This window comes from Myxine glutinosa, chromosome 6, assembly GCF_964187855.1.
Source record: "Myxine glutinosa chromosome 6, kmMyxGlut1.1, whole genome shotgun sequence".
Lineage (NCBI taxonomy): Eukaryota > Metazoa > Chordata > Myxini > Myxiniformes > Myxinidae > Myxine > Myxine glutinosa.
In genome coordinates, this window is record NC_136266.1 from 33943393 (window position 1) to 33962564 (window position 19172).

The 19172-nt window shown below is 43.6% G+C and overlaps 1 protein-coding gene across 1 annotated transcript in view; it reads left to right on the forward strand.

Moving 5' to 3' along the window:
- The window catches only part of SHCBP1 (SHC binding and spindle associated 1), a 149080-nt gene that overhangs the window by 93129 nt on the left and 36779 nt on the right, over nucleotides 1-19172 (forward strand). Inside the window, exons 7-10 of the mRNA XM_068119310.2 lie at nucleotides 11976-12147; nucleotides 13291-13411; nucleotides 13665-13796; nucleotides 14617-14735. Coding sequence (XP_067975411.2) covers nucleotides 11976-12147; nucleotides 13291-13411; nucleotides 13665-13796; nucleotides 14617-14735 — 544 coding nt within the window. The remainder of the gene's footprint in view (nucleotides 1-11975; nucleotides 12148-13290; nucleotides 13412-13664; nucleotides 13797-14616; nucleotides 14736-19172) is intronic.

Below are 19172 nucleotides of genomic sequence, written 5' to 3' on the forward strand. Positions count from 1 at the left end.
CTGAATTACTGACCTGTAAGCTACAATACCTACACCATGTTGAATTACTGACCTGTAAGCCACAATACCCACACCATGTTGAATTACTGACCTGTAAGCTCCAATACCCACACCATGTTGAATTGCTGACATGTAAGCCACAATCCCTACACTGTTGAATTCAGTTATTAGCTCGGCTTTTCATCAACTTAACCTACACTACTACGATGTTGACCTAAAATGCCGTGCAGCGGTACGCGAGGATTCCTGCATCACAAGCTCGTACATTCATTCACCTAGGCTAATGTTTGTACTATCCCATGCTTCTCTATGCTACACTAGGATGTGCGAACCTATGTCGTCAGTCATATTGCCTTATAAAATAAATGAACTAGAAAGAGCAATCAGAGATTGCAGACCCTCACCAGGATGTGTTTCAGTGGTTTTTCAGGCTTTTGTTAAAACAAATATGGCGGCCGAACCACGTGACCGATGACGTCATCTTTTTTTCCCCCCTCCACCAATTCATCCCAAGATGACCCAATAAATTTCATCTTGATCGGATGAAGTTTTGTACTTGTCGAATTATATCATAATGGAGGCACCTATGACATCATTAACATATTTTTATTCCCAATGAAGAGTTCTTTACAATGAGCCATGTCTGAATTTTTTCTATGCAGCCCTTTCGGAGGTGCAGAGTTTTTCGGTTTTTCCAAGATGGGGCCCATACTACGTGATCTATGATGTCATAATTATCATTTTTAAAAATCTACAGGTGGAGTTGCACCTATGGTGAAAATTTCCTGTCAATCGGACCAACGGTTGCAGAGAAAATCATATTTATTCTGTGCAGACAAACAGATAAAAAATCACTCGCAGAGCGACACTTGGTAAAAGAGAAGAAAGTAGAATGGCACTCAGTAGAGCATCCTTTTGACCCCAAAAATATTTAGTGGTTGCATTCAGTGACCTGATATGCAAATCGTCTTCAAATGTTTTAGTTAATCGGATGAAAATTGACAATTTTAGAAATTTTGCCTATGTTGATCTCAAAAATAGTAGGTAGGTAGGTGGTTGGTTTCAGTAAGCCGACATGCAAATTCTATTCAGATTTCAAGTCAATTGGATGAAAATTGAAGATTTTAGAAATTTAAAATGGTTAGTGACCTTTGGCCTATGTTGATCTCAAAAATAGTTGGTGGTTGAATTCAGTTTGCTTGTATGAAAATCCTATTCAAATTTCAAGTCAATTGGATGAAAACTGAGGATTTTAGAAATTTGAAATGGTTATTGACCTTTCGCCTATGTTGACCTTGTGACCTATGTTGACCTCAAATATAGTTGTTGAATTAATTTGGCCGATATGTTAATCCGATTCAGATTTCAAGTGAATCGGATGAAAATTGGGGATTTTAGAAATTCGAAAAAAAGTGGTTGACCTTTGGCCTATGTTGACGTTTTGACTTTTTGACCTCAAATATATAGGATTTTGTCGGTCCACGAACTCAACCATTTGGTGAAGTTTTGTGAAGATCGGTTTAAAATTGTGACCTGTAGGCAAGTGTAATTGAGCGGACAGACAAACACACACAAACAAACACACAAACCGGAGTGATCAACATACTTGTCAAAATAATTTTTTGCCAAATAACAAACAAACGGACTCAAATACAATACCCTCTCCTCAGGTGAGGGTAATAATCAGGCATATCCTCTGTCTGTTATGAGCATGATATCAAGTTGATTAATTCCGTCCATTTTTAGTTTAATTTTTGGCACTGCCTCGTCATGAAGCAATGCTTCATGACGAATTCTCTCGATTCTACAGTTGAGAATCTACTGCTTACAATATTCAGTGTTTTATGGTAGCCATATATTACCGCTTTACACAAAAAATGTGCAAAAACAGATCGTTGCAACTACAGACCAATCAGCAAGGTCATGGAATCAATCATCACTTCGGATATCAAATCCTTCCTCTTCCCCAATGGCTTGATCTCCGATCATCAAATTGGATTCAGACCAGGTCATTCTACTCTGGACAAGCTGCTTCTGCTGTCTCAACAATGGATGGAGGTCCTCAATGCCAAACAGGAAATCAGAGCCGTCTCCCTTGACATATCACGTGCCTTCGATACGGTCTGGCACCCTGTTCTGCTCACCAAACTCTCCTTATATGGTATCCATGGAAATCTCCATGCATGGCTTGTGGACTTCCTCTCTGGTCGTAGTCAACGTGTGGCCCTGAATGGATTTCTCTCATCTCCCCTTCCTGTTCAGGTTCCTCAAGGCAGTGTTCTGGGCCCTGTGCTTTTTCTGGTCTTCATAAATGATCTCTCTGACTATCTGAAAAATCCTCTATATCTCTTTGCTGACGACTCCACTCTCTGCCGCTCCATACCTCACCCCTCAGATCGGCAGTCTGCAGGCTCCTCACTCTCTGCAGACCTGGACAAAATCAGACTGGTCAAACAAGTGGGACATGTCTTTCAATCCTGACAAATTTCACACTCTCACTATATCTCTCCTAAAAGACCGACTGGACAACCCTCCCATCTACTTTCTCAACAATCCTCTCCAAGAAGTTCTGTCACTGAAGCTTTTGGGTCTCACTATCTACCATGATCTTTCCTGGGAAAACCACATTTCCAAGCTGGCCTCCAAAGTCAGTCACCGACTGGGCATCCTCCGTCTTGTGAAGTCTTTCCTTGGCACACCTGAGCTCTTCACCACATACAAGGCTTTCATCCGCAGCTCAATGGAATACTGTACTCCCCTCTGAGCCGGTGCTCCTGCCTCACACCTAGCTCGGCTTCTCGCTGTTGAAACCAAAACTTTCAGAATCATTGGAATCTCCCGCGATAAAGCTAACTCCGAGGGCCTTTCACTCACTCACCGCAGGCAGGTTGGTGGTCTTTCTGTCTTCTACCGACTCCTCTCTTATCTTGCTCCCCCCAGCTCTCTGTGCTCTGTCCCCCAAATATTCCTGCAGGACACACAAGATCTGCCTGCAACCCTCTTCTGGTGAAACTGCCAAAATCAAGACTCTCTGCTCTCCTTCACCCCTTCATTCCTCTTTTCTCCCGCCTCTGGAACAAACTCCCTCACTCTCTTCAATCCCACTCGTCCCTCCAGGTCTTTAAAACAGTTGTTCACCACCATGTCTTATCTTCCCCCATCCAAAACCTTGATCTTTTCTACCCCCGTTAATTCACCCCAGATCCACTTTTTTGAAATACCGACTTCTTTCCTGGAAGTCGTAGCGGTGTCCATGTTTTTTTTTTTACCTCTGCCACCCCCACCCCCCTTCCCATGCCTCCTCCCCCCCCCCAAGCCCTCTCCCTCCCACTGTTCTCCCGATGTCCCTGCTCTCAAATGTTCTACTTGTGTGCTTCCCTCTCTCTCCCCATCTTCTCTCCCTCTCCCCATCTTTATCATATGTTTTATGTCAGTTTATTTTTTTTGTGATTAATGTTAGCTCTTTCACGATCCTCGATGTTGTACACAAAAAAAAAAGCCATGAGTTTGTCTCGCCATGCTATACTTTTTCAACAATCGTATGACTTGGCAGCAGTTTCTCCGTTTTCATAATGTCTAGTACAAGTTTTGTTTTGCTGATTTGGTTTCTGCTATTTTGTCTCGTCATTGATTGAATTGACCACCAATACTTGTCAAAATGTATTGCTCTTCCTTCGTACTGTACTTTAAACACGTTGACTGCGGAATGTTATTTTATACACCACTCCCATTTTCCCCCTTCAAAACTCGTAGCAGGCAGTGGGACAAGATTTTCGATTCGTATTCCAGGTACGAGCTATCTGGTAGGCCTATCGTCAGCACTGAATCGACGTTGGTTATTACATCATTGCTAATGGTAGACCCTGTGCTGAGTACCACGTGTGCTTTTTTCCTTTTTTGCTATGTGTCATTACCCTTGAAAATGGCACGTATGTGAATGAATGCAGATGAAGTGGCAAAACTTCTCATTGAGACTGATCATGATGATCACGAGTGTTACATGGATTTATGTTCACCGAACTGCCAGCAGATCGTTTGATGTGTTGTATGGCATGCCAGCAAATTCTGTTTGTAATACAAAGGTATAAATTTTAGATGAGTATACTTGTAGTCAGGATTCAAGGTGTTAAAGCACTGTACTGATACAGTATTTCATTGGAATGCTGTTCCCACTGTGGTGGTCATATATTAAATGCTTTGTACACAATACGTTGGGACCAGCGTCTGTTTGATGTTTGTGTCTGCACATACCCGATGTTGTTGACTTCCTGCATCAAATCCAACCTGTATGGTCGACCTGGCCACCGTGGAAGTTGAATGATATCTCCTGATTTTTTGGACGGAGGGTGACAGAGGTTATGTTTCACCGCTGTTTGAGCGTCTGGGTGGTTGGCTGTGGGTCGGGTATATCAAAAAGTTATGGACGGATTTGGATTATACTTGGTGGGCAGGTTGGGTGTGTGACGAGGACGAATCGATTCGATTTTGGTGAAGATCCGATTCCGGATCTGAAATTTTTGAGCGATTCATCTCCATTGAGGTACGGGACCAAAATTGATATGTAGCGTGATATTGCAAAAAAGTTGTGGACGGATTATGACGAAATTCGGTGGATGAGTTGGGTGGGTGACGAGGACAAGCCAATTTGATTTGGTTAAGGTCCGGATGCAGCCTATTGGTGGGATAAAACCACCGTTTAGAGGCCATTTTTCCCCGCAAGCGGGGGTTGGCCTTTTTCGGGAACCGTGGTTGTTGTTGTTTTTTGGTCCCCTTTTTGAAGCAATGTTTTACGGCCGGATGCCCTTCCTGACGCCAACCCTTTTTGCCGCCTTTAACGACAAATAGGGAATTACCAGTGAACTGGTACTCAAATCGGTGGGATGCAAAGCATAAACCGTTCAGGCTGGCACAGGTATGCGCTCCACCGAGTGCCGTTGTAGTTTCCTTCTATAATTGTACACAAGGTCCTCCCATGATCCTTTGATTCGAGAAATTATAAGCTGTTTTTTTTGCAGAATTGTGTTCCATTGCCAACAATTTTGCTCAATTGGGGTAACCTTTCTTATATATTGGTTCAGATGCAAACAGGTTTGGAGACCTTGAAAATGTAATAACGTTTATAGTGCCAGCAGCAGAATGAGTTGCTCAAGTGAACATGACAACACATCTTTTTATTTTTTCCTGATTTAAAAAATCAATTTGTGAGATGTATGTGTTTTTTTTTGTGTGTGATGCAGTTTCCTTCAGAGAAAACCCATGTGAGATTGTCATGTTGAACCATAAAACAGAATATAACAATTATTCTCCTTGGTAACATTGTGATGTATCCACCGGGCAGTTTCATGGTCCATTATTCAAAAGGGCAAGTGTGCATTGTTCACCTGAATGTGCGAGATTCATAAGTACAGTCTTTGCTTTGGACAGTGCTGTAAGCAACTGATTTAAAGGTGAAGCCTATGTCTTGTTGATTCAGATCTTGAAGCTGGACGACACCGTGAAGACAAGGCAGCTCAGCACAAATATAGTACCTTTAATAATGAGGATACGCAGATTCAAGGGTATATATACACACACACACATATATACATATACAGTGATGTGAAAAAGTAAGTACACCCCATGTAAAGTTTTGACTTTTTCAACATATTTCAACATACAGCTATTTGATCTTCATTTCAACAATATTGATAGATAAAGTTGACATAATATAACAAATATCATGAAACATTTACATTTTGTAGTCCATTGTATAATTTAAATAAACATAAATGCAAATTTCGCATGTGGAAAAAGTAAGTACACCCCATGAAATGTTTTTTAAAAATCTTTTTAACATATGTGGACATATCAATATTTGATCTTCATTTAAACAGTATCTATAGATCAAAGGTGATCTAATTTAACAAAAAACAATGAAAAATTGACTTTGCAATAATTTATTCAACAAAAAATTGTTGCCCAGCTCGTTTCAAATCCCCCCACAACATCTCGATGGGATTTAGATCTGGGCTTTGACTTGGCCATTCCAGAACCCTCCATTTCTTTCTTTTCAGCCATTCCTTGGTGGATTTACTGGTATGTTTAGGGTCATTGTCATGTTGCAAGGTCCACCTTCGGTTGAGCTTCAACTTTCCGACAGATGGCCTCACATTATCCTCAAGCACCCTCTGGTACAATGAAGAATTCATCGTGGATTCTGTGATGGTGAGCTGCCCAGGCCCTGATGCAGCAAAGCTGCACCAAACCATAATATTTCCACCACCATGCTTTACAGTTGGTATCAGGTTCTTGTGGTCAAATGCTGTCTTTGGTTTTCTCCAAACATGTCTTCTCGTACTGTGGCCATATAGCTCTACCTTTGACTCATTTGTCCAGAGCACATTGTTCCAGAAGTGCTGGTCTTTGCCTCGGTGTTCATTGGCAAACGTTATTCTTGCCCTGATGTTCTTTCTGGACAGCAAAGGTTTCCTCCTGGCACACCTCCCATGTAGATCAAATTTGAGCAGCCTCTTTCTAATGGAAGACTCGTGCACTTTGACATCAACAGTGGCCTGAACTTGCTGCATCTTGCGGTCTGCTCTCTTTCAGCATCTTGTGGTCTGCTCTCGGGCTGAACTTGCTGGGGTGGCCTGGCCTGAACAAATTGGCAGTTGTTTGGAATCTTCTCCACTTGTAGATGATCTTCCGGACAGTTGAATGATTGATTTCAAATTGTTTGGAGATATTTTTAAAATCCCTTTCCAGACTCGTAGGCATCTATAACCTTCTTTCTGAAGGCCTCAGATAGCTCTTTTGATCTAGGCATGGTGACGCTGCACACTTCAACAACAAAGAGCAAACCAAACAATGTCTGAGGTTTAAATAAGACAGGTTCCTCCAAGATCCTCTCCAGCGATGTTCTAATCATTTGCACCTGAGCTAGTGCACCTGATTCTAATTTTAGGTATTTGAAGTAGTGATAAATGTAGGGGTGTACTTACTTTTTACACATGCGAAATTTGCATTTATGGTTATTTAAAGTATACAATGGACTACAAAATGTAAATGTGTCATGATATTTGGTATATTATATCACCTTTATCTGTCAATATTTATCTATCTTTATCTATCAACATTAGTCTCCATGCAGGTTGTGGAGGGAGCCTGGTGTTGGCTTAGCGGTTAGGGTGCCGGCTTGTGATCCTAGGTTCCTGGGTTCGAATCACGATTAATCACCGAATTAACGCCAGGGGGGTTCACTCAGCCTGTCATCCCTCCGAGGTCGGCAAATTGAGTACCAGTTCAATGGTAATTCCCTGTGTGTTGCAAGAGGTGACTAACAGGATTGGCGGCAGGAAGGGCATCCGGCTGTAAAACATTGCTTCAAAAAGTGGACCATGGTGCCCAAAAAAAGGCCAACCCCTGCTCTTTTTTTTTTTTGTATACTGAATCGAAGCTCGTGAAAGAGCTAACATTTATTTCACAAACAAATCAACCAGACAAACAAAATATACAAAAAGAGGGAGCGGAAGACAAGATGGGGAGAGAAGGGGAAGCACACAACCACAACATTTGAGAGCAGGGAGAAGTGTGGGAGGGAGAGGGCTTGGGGGCAGGAGGTGTGGGAAGGGGAGGGGGGGGGGGTGGGGGAGAGGTATAAAACACAAGGGGACCGAAATTAGCGGGGGTAGAAAAGATCAAGGTTTTGGATGGGGGAGGATAAGAGATGGTGGTGAACAGCTGTTTTAAAGACCTGGAGGGTGGAGTGGGATTGAAGAGAGTGAGGTAGTTTGTTCCAGAGGCGGGAGAAAAGAGGAATGAAGGAGTGAAGGTGAGCAGAAAGTCTTGATTTTGGCAGTTTAACCATAAGAGGGTTGCAGGCAGATCTTGTGCGACCTGTAGGAATATTTGGGGGACAGAGCCCAGAGAGGGCTGGGGGGGCAAGGCCAGAGAGGAGTCGGTAGAAGACGGAAAGACCACCAACCTGCCTGCGGTGAGTGAGTGAAAGGCCCTTGGAGTTAGCTTCATCGCGGGAGATTCCAATGATTCTGAACGCTTTGGTTTCAACAGCGTGAAGACGGGCTAGGTGTGAGGCAGGAGCACCAGACCAGAGGGGAGAGCAGTATTCCATCGAGATGCGGATGAAAGCCTTGTATGTGGTGAGGTGCTCAGGTGTGCCAAGGAAGGACTTCGCACGACGGAGGATGCCCAGTCGGCGACTGGCTTTGGAGGCCAGATTTGAAATGTGGTTTTCCCAGGAAAGATCATGGCAAATAGTGAGACCCAAAAGCTTGAGTGACAGAACTTCTTGGAGAGGATTATTCAGAAAGTGGATGGGAGGGTTTTCCAGTCGGTCTTTTCGGAGAGACATCATAAGAGTGTGAGATTTATCAGGATTGAAAGACATGTTCCATTTGTTTGCCCAGTCTGTGATTTTGTCCAGGTCTGCAGAGGGTGAGGAGGCTGCAGACTGCCGATCTGAGGGGTGAGGAATGGAGCGACAGAGAGTAGAGTCGTCAGCAAAGAGATAGAGAGGATTTTCAAGAGAGTCAGAGAGATCATTGATGAAGACCAGAAAAAGCACAGGGCCCAGAACACTACCTTGGGGAACTCCAGCCGGAACAGGAAGAGGAGATTAGAGAAACCCATTCAGGGCCACACGTTGACTACGACCAGAGAGGAAGTCCGCCAGCCATGCGTGGAGATTTCCATGGATACCAAAGGAGGAGAGTTTGGTGAGCAGAGCAGGGTGCCAGACCGTATCGAAGGCACGTGAAATGTCAAGGGAGACAGCTCTAATTTCCTGCTTGGCGTTGAGGACCTCCATCCATTGTTGAGAAAGCAGAAGCAGCATGTCCAGAGTAGAGTGACCAGGTCTGAAACCAAATTGATGATCAGAGATCAAGCCATTGGAGAAGAGGAAAGATTTCATATCTGAAGCAATGATGGATTCCATGACTTTGCTGATAATTGGGAGAAGGCTGATTGGTCTGTAGTTGCTGGGATCTGTTTTTGCACCTTTTTGTGCAAAGCGGTGATGTTGGCTGATTTCCAAGCAGATGGCAGATGACCTTGAGCAAAAGAGAGGGTGAAGAGGACAGAAAGAGGGAGTGAAAGAGCGGAAGAACATGATTTTAGGACCCGTGGGCTGATGCCGTCAGGACCAGTTGCAGAATCAGAGTCGAGGGTTGACAGAAACTTTTCCACCTTGTCAGGAGGAAAGGACACAGAGTCCAGGAGCAGCTGGGTACGACTGGGTACGGTGGGTACAGAGAGGGATGGGTTTGGGACACAAGATTTAGAGGCAAACACAGAGTTGAGGCATTCAGCTTTTTCACATGCGGAGTCAGCCGTTAAGCCGTTTGAGGTGAGGGAGGGGATGGAGGGGGAACAAACACCCGAAACAGATTTGACCAGACGCCACCAGGATTTGGAAGAGGGAGACAGATAAGAGAGTTCGGTCTTAGAACGGTGAGATATTGTTTCCTGGCTCTCCTGAGGGTGGACACACACTTGTTTCGGGCTTTGTGAAAGGAAATGAGATTTCCTTCCGTTGGATTTGCTTTCCAGGAGACCAAAGCAAGTTGTTTCAGGGCAACAGCCTCACCACAAGATTCCGTGTACCATGGACGGGAGGAAGGGTATGACAACTGAAGACGAGATGGGATAAATCTGTGCATGAGAGAGAGCAATTTACTTTGAAAGAATTCCCAGGATGAGTTGATGTCAGAGGTGGTAGAGATGGGAGACCAGTCCAGATGATTGATGGCTGCTTGAAGACCGTGCCAGTTGGCCTGAGTGAAATGCCAGACTCCTCGACGCTGAGGAGGCTCTCTGAGAATGGTCAGAGAGATGTCCACTTTGACAAGCACATGATCAGATGAGCCGATTGGAGCAGAAGAAGAGCAGCAGACATTTTCAGGGAAGTTTGTCATAACCAAATCCAGAAGAGAAGATGCTCCGTTGACTGAGATCCGGGTCGGGAAATTGACAGATTGTGTCAGTCCCAGTGAGTCGCAGAAGTCCTTTGCTGAAGAGCCATGGCTGGTGAGAGAGGAACCCACACCCAGCCAACTGGCATGGTGACAATTGAAATCACCACATGAGGAAGAAAGAGTTGGGATGGGTAGATAGAAGTTGGTCCATATTATCAGACAGCGAGATGTAGATGGAGTCATCGCTGTTTGGTGGACGGTACAACACACATATGAACAAAAGGTGGGAGCGAAGGGGAAGCCGTAGCCAAAGGTATTCCTGGGGGTGAGGTGGAGAGAGGGCAGTGGAGGGTGAGTGAGGAAGAGAGTTTTTTATAAAGATAGCAACCCCACCTCCAGGACGAGGCTCAGGTCTATCATATCGGTGGAGGGAGTAACCTGGGAGAGATACCAAGGCATCAGAGACATCATGAAGGAGGAAAGTTTCTGTTAAGCAGATCACATCTGGTTTGTCAGAAGCAACCTATATGGAGAGATCAGTCAAGTTTGAGCGAAGGCCCCGGATGTTTGAGGTCCATACCGTTATTGAAGAGGAAGGGGGAGCATCGGGTCCAGAACAGGGGGGGGGAGGGGTAGGGTAAGATGTGGAAGAGGAGGAAGAGGTAGGGAGAGCTGTTGAAGGTGTGTCAGAGATTTCAGAATAGCTTGGAGAAAGGGAAGAATGGGGCGGACAAAAGGTTTGATGGAGATTGGGTGAGGCACAGTGAGGTGTTATTTGAGGAGGGGGAAGAGCGAGGCAAAAGGTTGGGGGAGATGAAGGTGAAAGTTGGAAGGGGGAAGAAGCAGGGAGGATGCTTTGAGGAGGAGGGGTGAGAGGGGAGTCTAGGAGGGGAGGAGCGAGGGAGAGTCTCGGAGGGGAGGGGTGTGGGGGGAGTTTAGGAGGGAGGGGAGGGAAGGGGCAAGGGGGGAGATTTGAAAGGGATGGGTGATGGGGAGGATTTGGAGGGGAGGGGTGAGATTGGATTTTGAAAAGTGTACGATTCATGGGAAACGAACATTTTTTGCAAAATGAGTTTGAGACCTTCGAGTCAAAAATACGTTTGAGGACACTGAAGGAGGGGTGGAGTTCTGGATAGTTTAGGGAATGTAGAAAGGAGGAACTGTAAGAGATGGTATTATATATATTTTTTGGAATGAATAGATTTGGTGAGCAAGACGAAAGCATCCTTTTGTAGGAAAAGAAGAAAAGGGTGTTATAATATATGAGAGAAAATAGTTGTTCAGGGGAGAGATTATACATTTCTAACCACGTGATCGCGTGATCGCGAACGAAGAACGAACGAACAAATAAGAACAACAAATAAACGAATAATGTGGGGAACCTCTGTGGTGAAGTCCCTCTGTGGGGAAAAATGGCCTCTAAAGGTGGTTCTTCTTTTTCTTTTTTCTTTATCTATCAATATTGTTGAAATGAAGATCAAATAGCTGTATGTTGAAATATGTTGAAAACGTCAAAACTTTACATGGGGTGTCCTTACTTTTTCACGTGACTGTATATATGTATAAATGCAAAAAGTCAGTGAAATTGCAAGTAAATGCAGGAAGCGATGACAACAACTACTTGAGTTTTGTGTTGAAGCCTGTACAGAAAGCAACACGCATGACAATGACGTTTCGAAGGCATTAAGGAGACGACAGAAAAATCAACATGGTAAATGGGACTTTAATCTGGGATCCCTGTTTATTGAGCTGAGCTCGTTTTTGTGGGATAGGAGCGGTTGTGGAGGGAATTCTAAAGAGGCCAGCTTGAAACGAATGAGAAAATAGTTTTGATTTAAGTGGACGTAGATCTGTTACTTTCTTCGAGCCACATCCTCAACTCTTCTTCCTCCTTCTCCCATTCCATTCCCCCCTCCCATCACCCCTCCTCCACCTCTCCCATCCATTGAACGAATTAAATAGCAATCAGCCTGTAGACCCATATACTTCTGCAGCCATGTACACTGATTAGTCTCAAGTTATGAGTTTCAATCTCGCCTTGAATTATGTGTCTCCATGCAGGTACGTGTTGGGGTATCAAACGAGCTCTGGTCAAGCGGTTGTGTGCGCAAAAGGCCCTCGGGAAGACCGCGAAACGTTAACGCACATCGTGAGCGAAGATCCCATCAACGTGCACACAATGACGGCCCTGCTGGAGATGCTACACCAGAGAGGGCATGATTGGTCACTGCTGGTTCGTGATTTATTTTGGTGTTATTGACGTCATTGTTTTTTGTGCTGCAAACGATCTGGTGTTGGGCTAGAGGTTAGGGTGCCGGCTTAGGATCCTAGGATCCTGGGTTCGAATCCCGGTCGATCGCTGAATTAACGCCAGGGGGGTTGACTCAGCCTGTCATCCTTCCGAGGTCGGCAAATTGAGTACCAGTACACTGGTAATTCCCTGCTTGTCGTTAAAGGCGGCAAAAAAGGTTGGCGTCAGGAAGGGCATCCGGCCGTAAAACATTGCTTCAAAAAGGGGACCGAAAAAAGAACAACAACCACAGTCCCCGAAAAAGGCCAACCCCCGCTTTGCGGGGAAAAATGGCCTCTAAAGGTGGTTATTTTTTTATTTTTTTTATAAACGATCTGAGCCTTTCTCAGCATTGCGTCTAATGCACATGGACAAACTAGCAGACAAAATCGTGGCTAGTTACATCCTGTGAGTGTATGACTGCAGGTGAAAGGATTAAACAGTTTAAGATTGCACTGCTTGAGACAAAACTACTTTTGGGTAGGTCGTCTTTGATGCCGTATGCAGAGTCGCCTAATTGTGACCCGTACCATGTGCTTCGTGATAAACTTGCTGTGCTGATCTATGATGATGTTACTGGTTGAATATGATGTGTAGATGTTAGAAACACATTGAGGCTTTGTTAGGTGGTGAGCAAGCCCCAATAAATATGGGGATGTGGACCGTCAACCTTCTTTTAAAAAATGTTTTTTATGTTTGTTTTGTTTTTTATACAATGAAGCGCACCCAACACACGAAGCACAGAATAAGGGGATGAATTGCTATTTGGTAACATGGGATCTGCCAGGAGAATTTGTCGCTCAATTTAGAGAACGATGCAATGGATTCCTTGAGGCATGAGGTAACCGTTGTGCTGTCAAAGAACATATCATCGCATCGGTATGTGAGCCATCCTACCCCGATGTTGGAGGTTGTGTTCACTTTAACTCCTCCACAGCTGTCCGCTTGTATAGTGCCACATGTCTGACTTGTTTGATGGGAAATTGTGAAAAACATTAACCCACATTGTCTCGACCAGCTGTCCTTTTCTTCTGGTCAGATAATGTCAGTGGTGTGCAAGCAGGTGTTGAGATGTCTCTCTTTTAGTTTCATCGAGACGTCCATTCTGCCCTTGATGCCTGCTACGAGGGTGATACCGTGCTGCTTTGCCCTGGCCGGTATGTGGAAGACGCCTCTTTGAGCATCGCCGAGTCGATCCAATTTGAAGGTGAAGTGTGTGTTTTACCTTTTGGCACCCACGTGACAGCTGTCACACGTACGAGTTGTGATGAGCGTTGTGGAAGGGTAAAAACTATATGGGATTGTTTTTTTTCATTGTTTCTTCTTTGTTTGAATAACCCAACACCATCAGCTCTGGTGTGTATGTCTCTCTCTCTTTGGCTGAAAATTCCATCACATGATGTGCGTCCTGTATATGCATGTCCATTGTATTCATATTTGTAAAACCGTTTGTTCACCAGGTTTTGGCCTTCCAGATGATGTGGTAATTGAGAAGAGTGGTCGAGGGGACATATTTGTGCAGTGCTCTGCAGATGCGATCTACATGTCCAACATAAAATTTGTTCAGCATGACACAGTGGAAGGCATCCTGGGTATAAATCTCCTTTTTATTTTTTGAGAGCTGGGTGATTTATTTTAAATTTTACTTTATTTGACCTTGAATGCTTGTGGAAGAGCTTTGTATAAGGGTAAGCCAATAATTAAAGTGAATTTTTGAATTGCACACCAATTATGCATGCTTCTCTGGTATGGGGAGGCCTTATTTTTAGACATAGTCCCCTTGCACTTCCACACACTGCTGCCACCGCTTCACAATATTATTGGTGCCGTCATAATAAAATTATGTTGAATGGCCCTCTTTGTTAATTCCTGCACTGCTACGTGGGCCTCATCGGCATCAGTGAAGTTCTGTTATATATGCACACACACACACACACACACGTACACGCACACACACACACATCTCGCTTGACCACATGTGCTGCATAACTTTTTAATAGTAAGGGTAGTTGGCAATAGTATTTGTCTCAATCCAATATTATTCTGGCAAAAGTCAAACACCAGCCCAATTCGCTCACAATTACTCCGATTGGCAGAGAACAGGAAGTACATTGTAATACGTGGTTGTAATGATCATTTTAGTGCATTTTCGTGACAGCCAGTTAGTAAGCAAAAGACTCGTGGTATAAACCAACCAATCGGTGAACATTATGGTAATAAATGATATTGCATGCGTTGGTTGTAAGTGTGTGGCTCATGGTGTGGAATCTTGCATTTGGGCCTAACAAAGAACTATCGCAGACTACAAGACTGCAGAATTGCTGAACCTACGCCCTGGGAAAGTTTACAGAACATTTATGTAATTACATTTGAATGAATCGGTGACTTTTCATTGTGATCGTTTTCATTTAGTGGTGCTTCGGGGTCAGACGGTGCTGCACAACTGCGTACTCCACTGTGAGACGACAGGTGTAACCGTGCGAACAAATGCACACCTACGGATGGAAAATTGTGATCTTTATGGAGCAAAGGTATTTTTCCCTTCTCTATCCAGTTTCAACATCCAGTTTCCCATTGCAGGGTTTTAATTTTGGTATGGAGAAAAAAAAATAGCAGTTCTTGCTTTTTCCTGGGTTCAAGGAGCTCTTATTCATGAGTGCTAAACTACTCCATTATTTATTTTTCCATTAATCAAAGTGCTGGCAGCATAACTGGAGTTCCAAGATACCATATTGGTTTAGAACGTGGGTATGAACATACTATTGTGATAACCCTGAATTTAATCATTAAAAATGATGACTGGATGCACGCTGTTTACAGATTGGTATATATATGTATGTATGTATGTATGTATGTATGTGTATATCTTCTATACAAGAGAGCCGTTGGTCTGTGTGTGTGTGTCGCCATTTTTCTCAGATAGCTGAGCGAAATCTTCGTCAAACTTTCAGAGGTTCATCAGTGAGTGCTTGGGAGTGTTTTGAGGTTGGGGGGGGGGGGGGGGGGGGAAGGAAAAAAAAAAGTTCGTTTTTGGGATTTTCTTTTTAAAAATCGCTCTGTAGTGCCTAAACCTTTTTGATTGAATCAGTTATAAATATATACAAAACAAATCGCAAACATTTGAACACAAATAAATCAAACAGATCCGGAAGTGTATGAAGTTGGTAGTCAGGCTTCTTCTTCTTCTTCTTCCTGAACGGCATCATACTTGACTCAGAAACATAATGAACGGCACATTCACCAGCATATATTCAATAAAAAGGTGAAATTATGATTTGACATTTGCGATGGATTCTGATTTGGATGTTATTGCTTTTCCATTATTCAGTCACGTGAAAAAGTAAGTACACCCCATGTAAAGTTTTGACTTTTTCAACATATTTCAACATAGCTATTTGATCTTCATTTCAACAATATTGATAGATAAAGGTGATATAATATAACAAATATCATGAAACATTTACATTTTGTAGTCCATTGTATAATTTAAATAAACATAAATGCAAATTTCGCATGTGGAAAAAGTAAGTACACGCCTACATTTATCACTACTTCAAATACCTAAAATTAGAATCAGGTGCAAATGATTAGAACATCGTTAGAGAGGATCTTGGAGGAACCTGTCTTATTTAAACCTCAGACATTTAGTTTGGTTTGCTCTTTGTTGTTGAAGTGTGCGGCGTCACCATGCCTCGATCAAAAGAGCTCTCTGAGGCCTTCAGAAAGAAGGTTATAGATGCCTACAAGTCTGGGAAGGGATTTAAAAAGATCTCCAAACAATTTGAAATCAATCATTCGACTGTCCGGAAGATCATCTGCAAGTGGAGAAGATTCCAAACAACTGCCAACTTGTTCAGGCCAGGCCGCCCCAGCCAGTTCAGCCCAAGAGCAGACCGCAAGATGCTGAAAGAAGTCTCTAAGAACCCCAGAATGTCATCACGGGACCTACAGGTAGCTCTTGCCACTGTTGATGTCAAAGTGCACGAGTCTACCATTAGAAAGAGGCTGCACAAATTTGATCTGCATGGGAGGTATGTGACTATCACTGTTTCACTGTGATGGATGCTGTGAAGAGAAACAGTTTGAGATGGTTTGGTCATGTGTTGAGGAAGGATAAAAGTGACTGGTTGAGAAGAGTGATGGAAATGAATGTAGATGGAAGTAGAGGACGGGGAAGACCGAGAAAGACTTGGCTAAAGATGGTCGAAGAAGAAGTGCGGGCAAGGGGGTTAACAAGGGGAGATGCAGAAAATAGGGCAAAACAGAGAAGATTGTCATGGGGACCGCAAGGCTAACCCCAGCTCTTGCAGGGAAAATGGCCTTAAAATGCCTGTTGTTGTTGTGTTGTTGTGTGGGAGGTGTGCCAGGAGGAAACCTTTGCTGTCCAGAAAGAACATCAGGGCAAGACTAAAGTTTGCCAATGAACACCTAGACAAAGACCAGCACTTCTGGAACAATGTGCTCTGGACAGATGAGTCAAAGGTAGAGCTATTTGGCCACAGGACCAGAAGACATGTTTGGCGAAAACCAAAGACAGCATTTGACCACAAGAACCTAATACCAACTTTAAAGCATGGTTGTGGAAATATTATGGTTTGGTGCAGCTTTGCTGCATCAGCGCCTGGGCAGCTCACCATCATAGAATCCACCATGAATTCTTCATTGTACCAGAGGGTGCTTGAGGATAATGTGAGGTCATCTGTCGGAAAGTTGAAGCTCAACTGAAGGTGGACCTTGCAACATGACAATGACCCTAAACATACCAGTAAATCCACCAAGGAATGGCTGAAAAGAAAGAAATGGAGGGTTCTGGCATGGCCAAGTCAAAGCCCGGATCTAAATCCCATTGAGATGTTGTGGGGGGGGGGGGGATTTGAAACGAGCTGTGCATGCAAGAAACCCCTCAAACATCGCACAGCTGAAAGAATTCTGCATGGAGGAGTGGGCAAAAATTTCTCCCAGTCGATGTCAGAGACTGGTCGACAGTTATAAGAAACGCCTACTTGAGGTTGCTTCTGCCAAAGGGGGCAATACCACCTATTAGAGCCAAGGGTGTACTTACTTTTTCCACATGCGAAATTTGCATTTATGTTTATTTAAATTATACAATGGACTACAAAATGTTAATGTTTCATGATGTTTGTTTTATTATATCACCTTTATCTATCAATATTGTTGAAATGAAGATCAAATAGCTGTATGTTGAAATATGTTGAAAAAGTCAATACTTTACATGGGGTGTACTTACTTTTTCACGTGACTGTATTTGCCCTCATTTCAAATATGTTAATGTTTCTTTTTCACTTGAGCAATGCCGGGTACTGCAGCTATAAACGCTGATATACTTTACTCTGGGTACAAATACAAATACAACTATGTCTGGGGGGGGGGGGTAACATAGGCTATGTGGCCGCGGCCTCATGCGAGGTATAGTGGGGGGCCGGGGTAGGAGTTTAAATTCTCTATGTAAATATGTACTGTGTAGCTGTAGCACCACCTGGTGTTGGTGGTAGAGGGTATTACAATTTTCCTTTTTACCTGGGTAACAGTGAGGTTAGAGGGAATTACAATTTTCTTTTTTTACCTGGGCAACACTGAGGTTAAAGCACTCTTTCCATGGGTAAATTTTTTCTCCTTCTCATTCTCCTCCCCCAAAACAGAGGGGCCTGTCAAAGCCACCCCTCCCCCCCCCCCCCAAAAGATGTATATGTAGTATATCTTTCCCCTCCCTCTCCCCTCACCTCTCGTACCCCTCCCCTTTCCACTTCCCCCACTCCCTTCCCCACCCTTCCCTCTCTTGCCTCTTCCCTCCCCCTCCCCGGCAACGCCGGATACTCCTGCTAGTCTATATAATATTCTCCGTAGGTGATTCTGTCTGTCTGTCCGGGCATGTGGCGACACCCAGTCTGGGAGGGGATTCAAAAACAAATTACCACCATTTTGTTTCCTCGCATAGCTTTGAGGCCTCTTTTTTTAGGCCCGCCGTGTCTTGATCTTTCTCACAGTTTCATTTCAACTCTAATTTGATATCTCATTTCATTTTTCACAGTCGCTAACATGGTTTTAGACTCGGTTGCAAAAAACGGTAATAAAATTCGATGAAAGTTACCGTTTATAGAACAAAATGCATTTTCAAAGGCCTGTAACATAAAGTCCATTGAGACTCCATCACGGCTCTATGAATGAATGAATGAATGAATGATTGTTTTAAGGACATTTTTCCCCACTAGAGCGGGGGTTAGCCATGCGGGCCCCATGACAATCATGGTTCCCTGTTTGAGGCAATGTTTTTATTGCCGGATGCCCTTCCTGATACCGAGCCTTATTCGCCCCTTACGATGCGCAGGGTTATGGTGTACCTATTCTAAATCAGGGTACACACCGGGATCATTCATCCCAGCAAGCTGGTACTCAATTTGCGGACCTCGGAAGGATGACAGGCTGAGTCAACCCCCCTGGCATTAATTCAGCGATCGACCGGGATTCAAACTCAGTATCCTGGGATCCCAGGCCGGCACCCTAACCGCTAAGCCTACACCAGGCAACTATATCTCGACTCTAATTTGATATCTCATTTTATTTTTCACAGTCACTAACATGGTTTTAGACTCGGTTGCAAAAAAACGGGAAGGAGATTTGTTGAAAGTTAACGCATAGGCAGGAAATAGCCGAGATCGGCACAGTATACCATACACCGCCCAAATAACACAGACGGGAAATATTTGATGAAAGATAATGTTCATAGAACAAAATGCATTTTAAATGAGAAGGCCTGTGTAATAGAAAATAACTATGGAATACAATATTTATTCATAACATTTGGTTTTAATCTAGTCTTACTTTGTAAAGCGAAAAGTTTTCGATACATTCAAGTTTAAAAATGAAGTCATGGGGTCCATCGGCCACTGATGTGCATTTTAAGACTGAATCAACATGTCTTCGATCACAAATTACTTTTTGAAGAAACA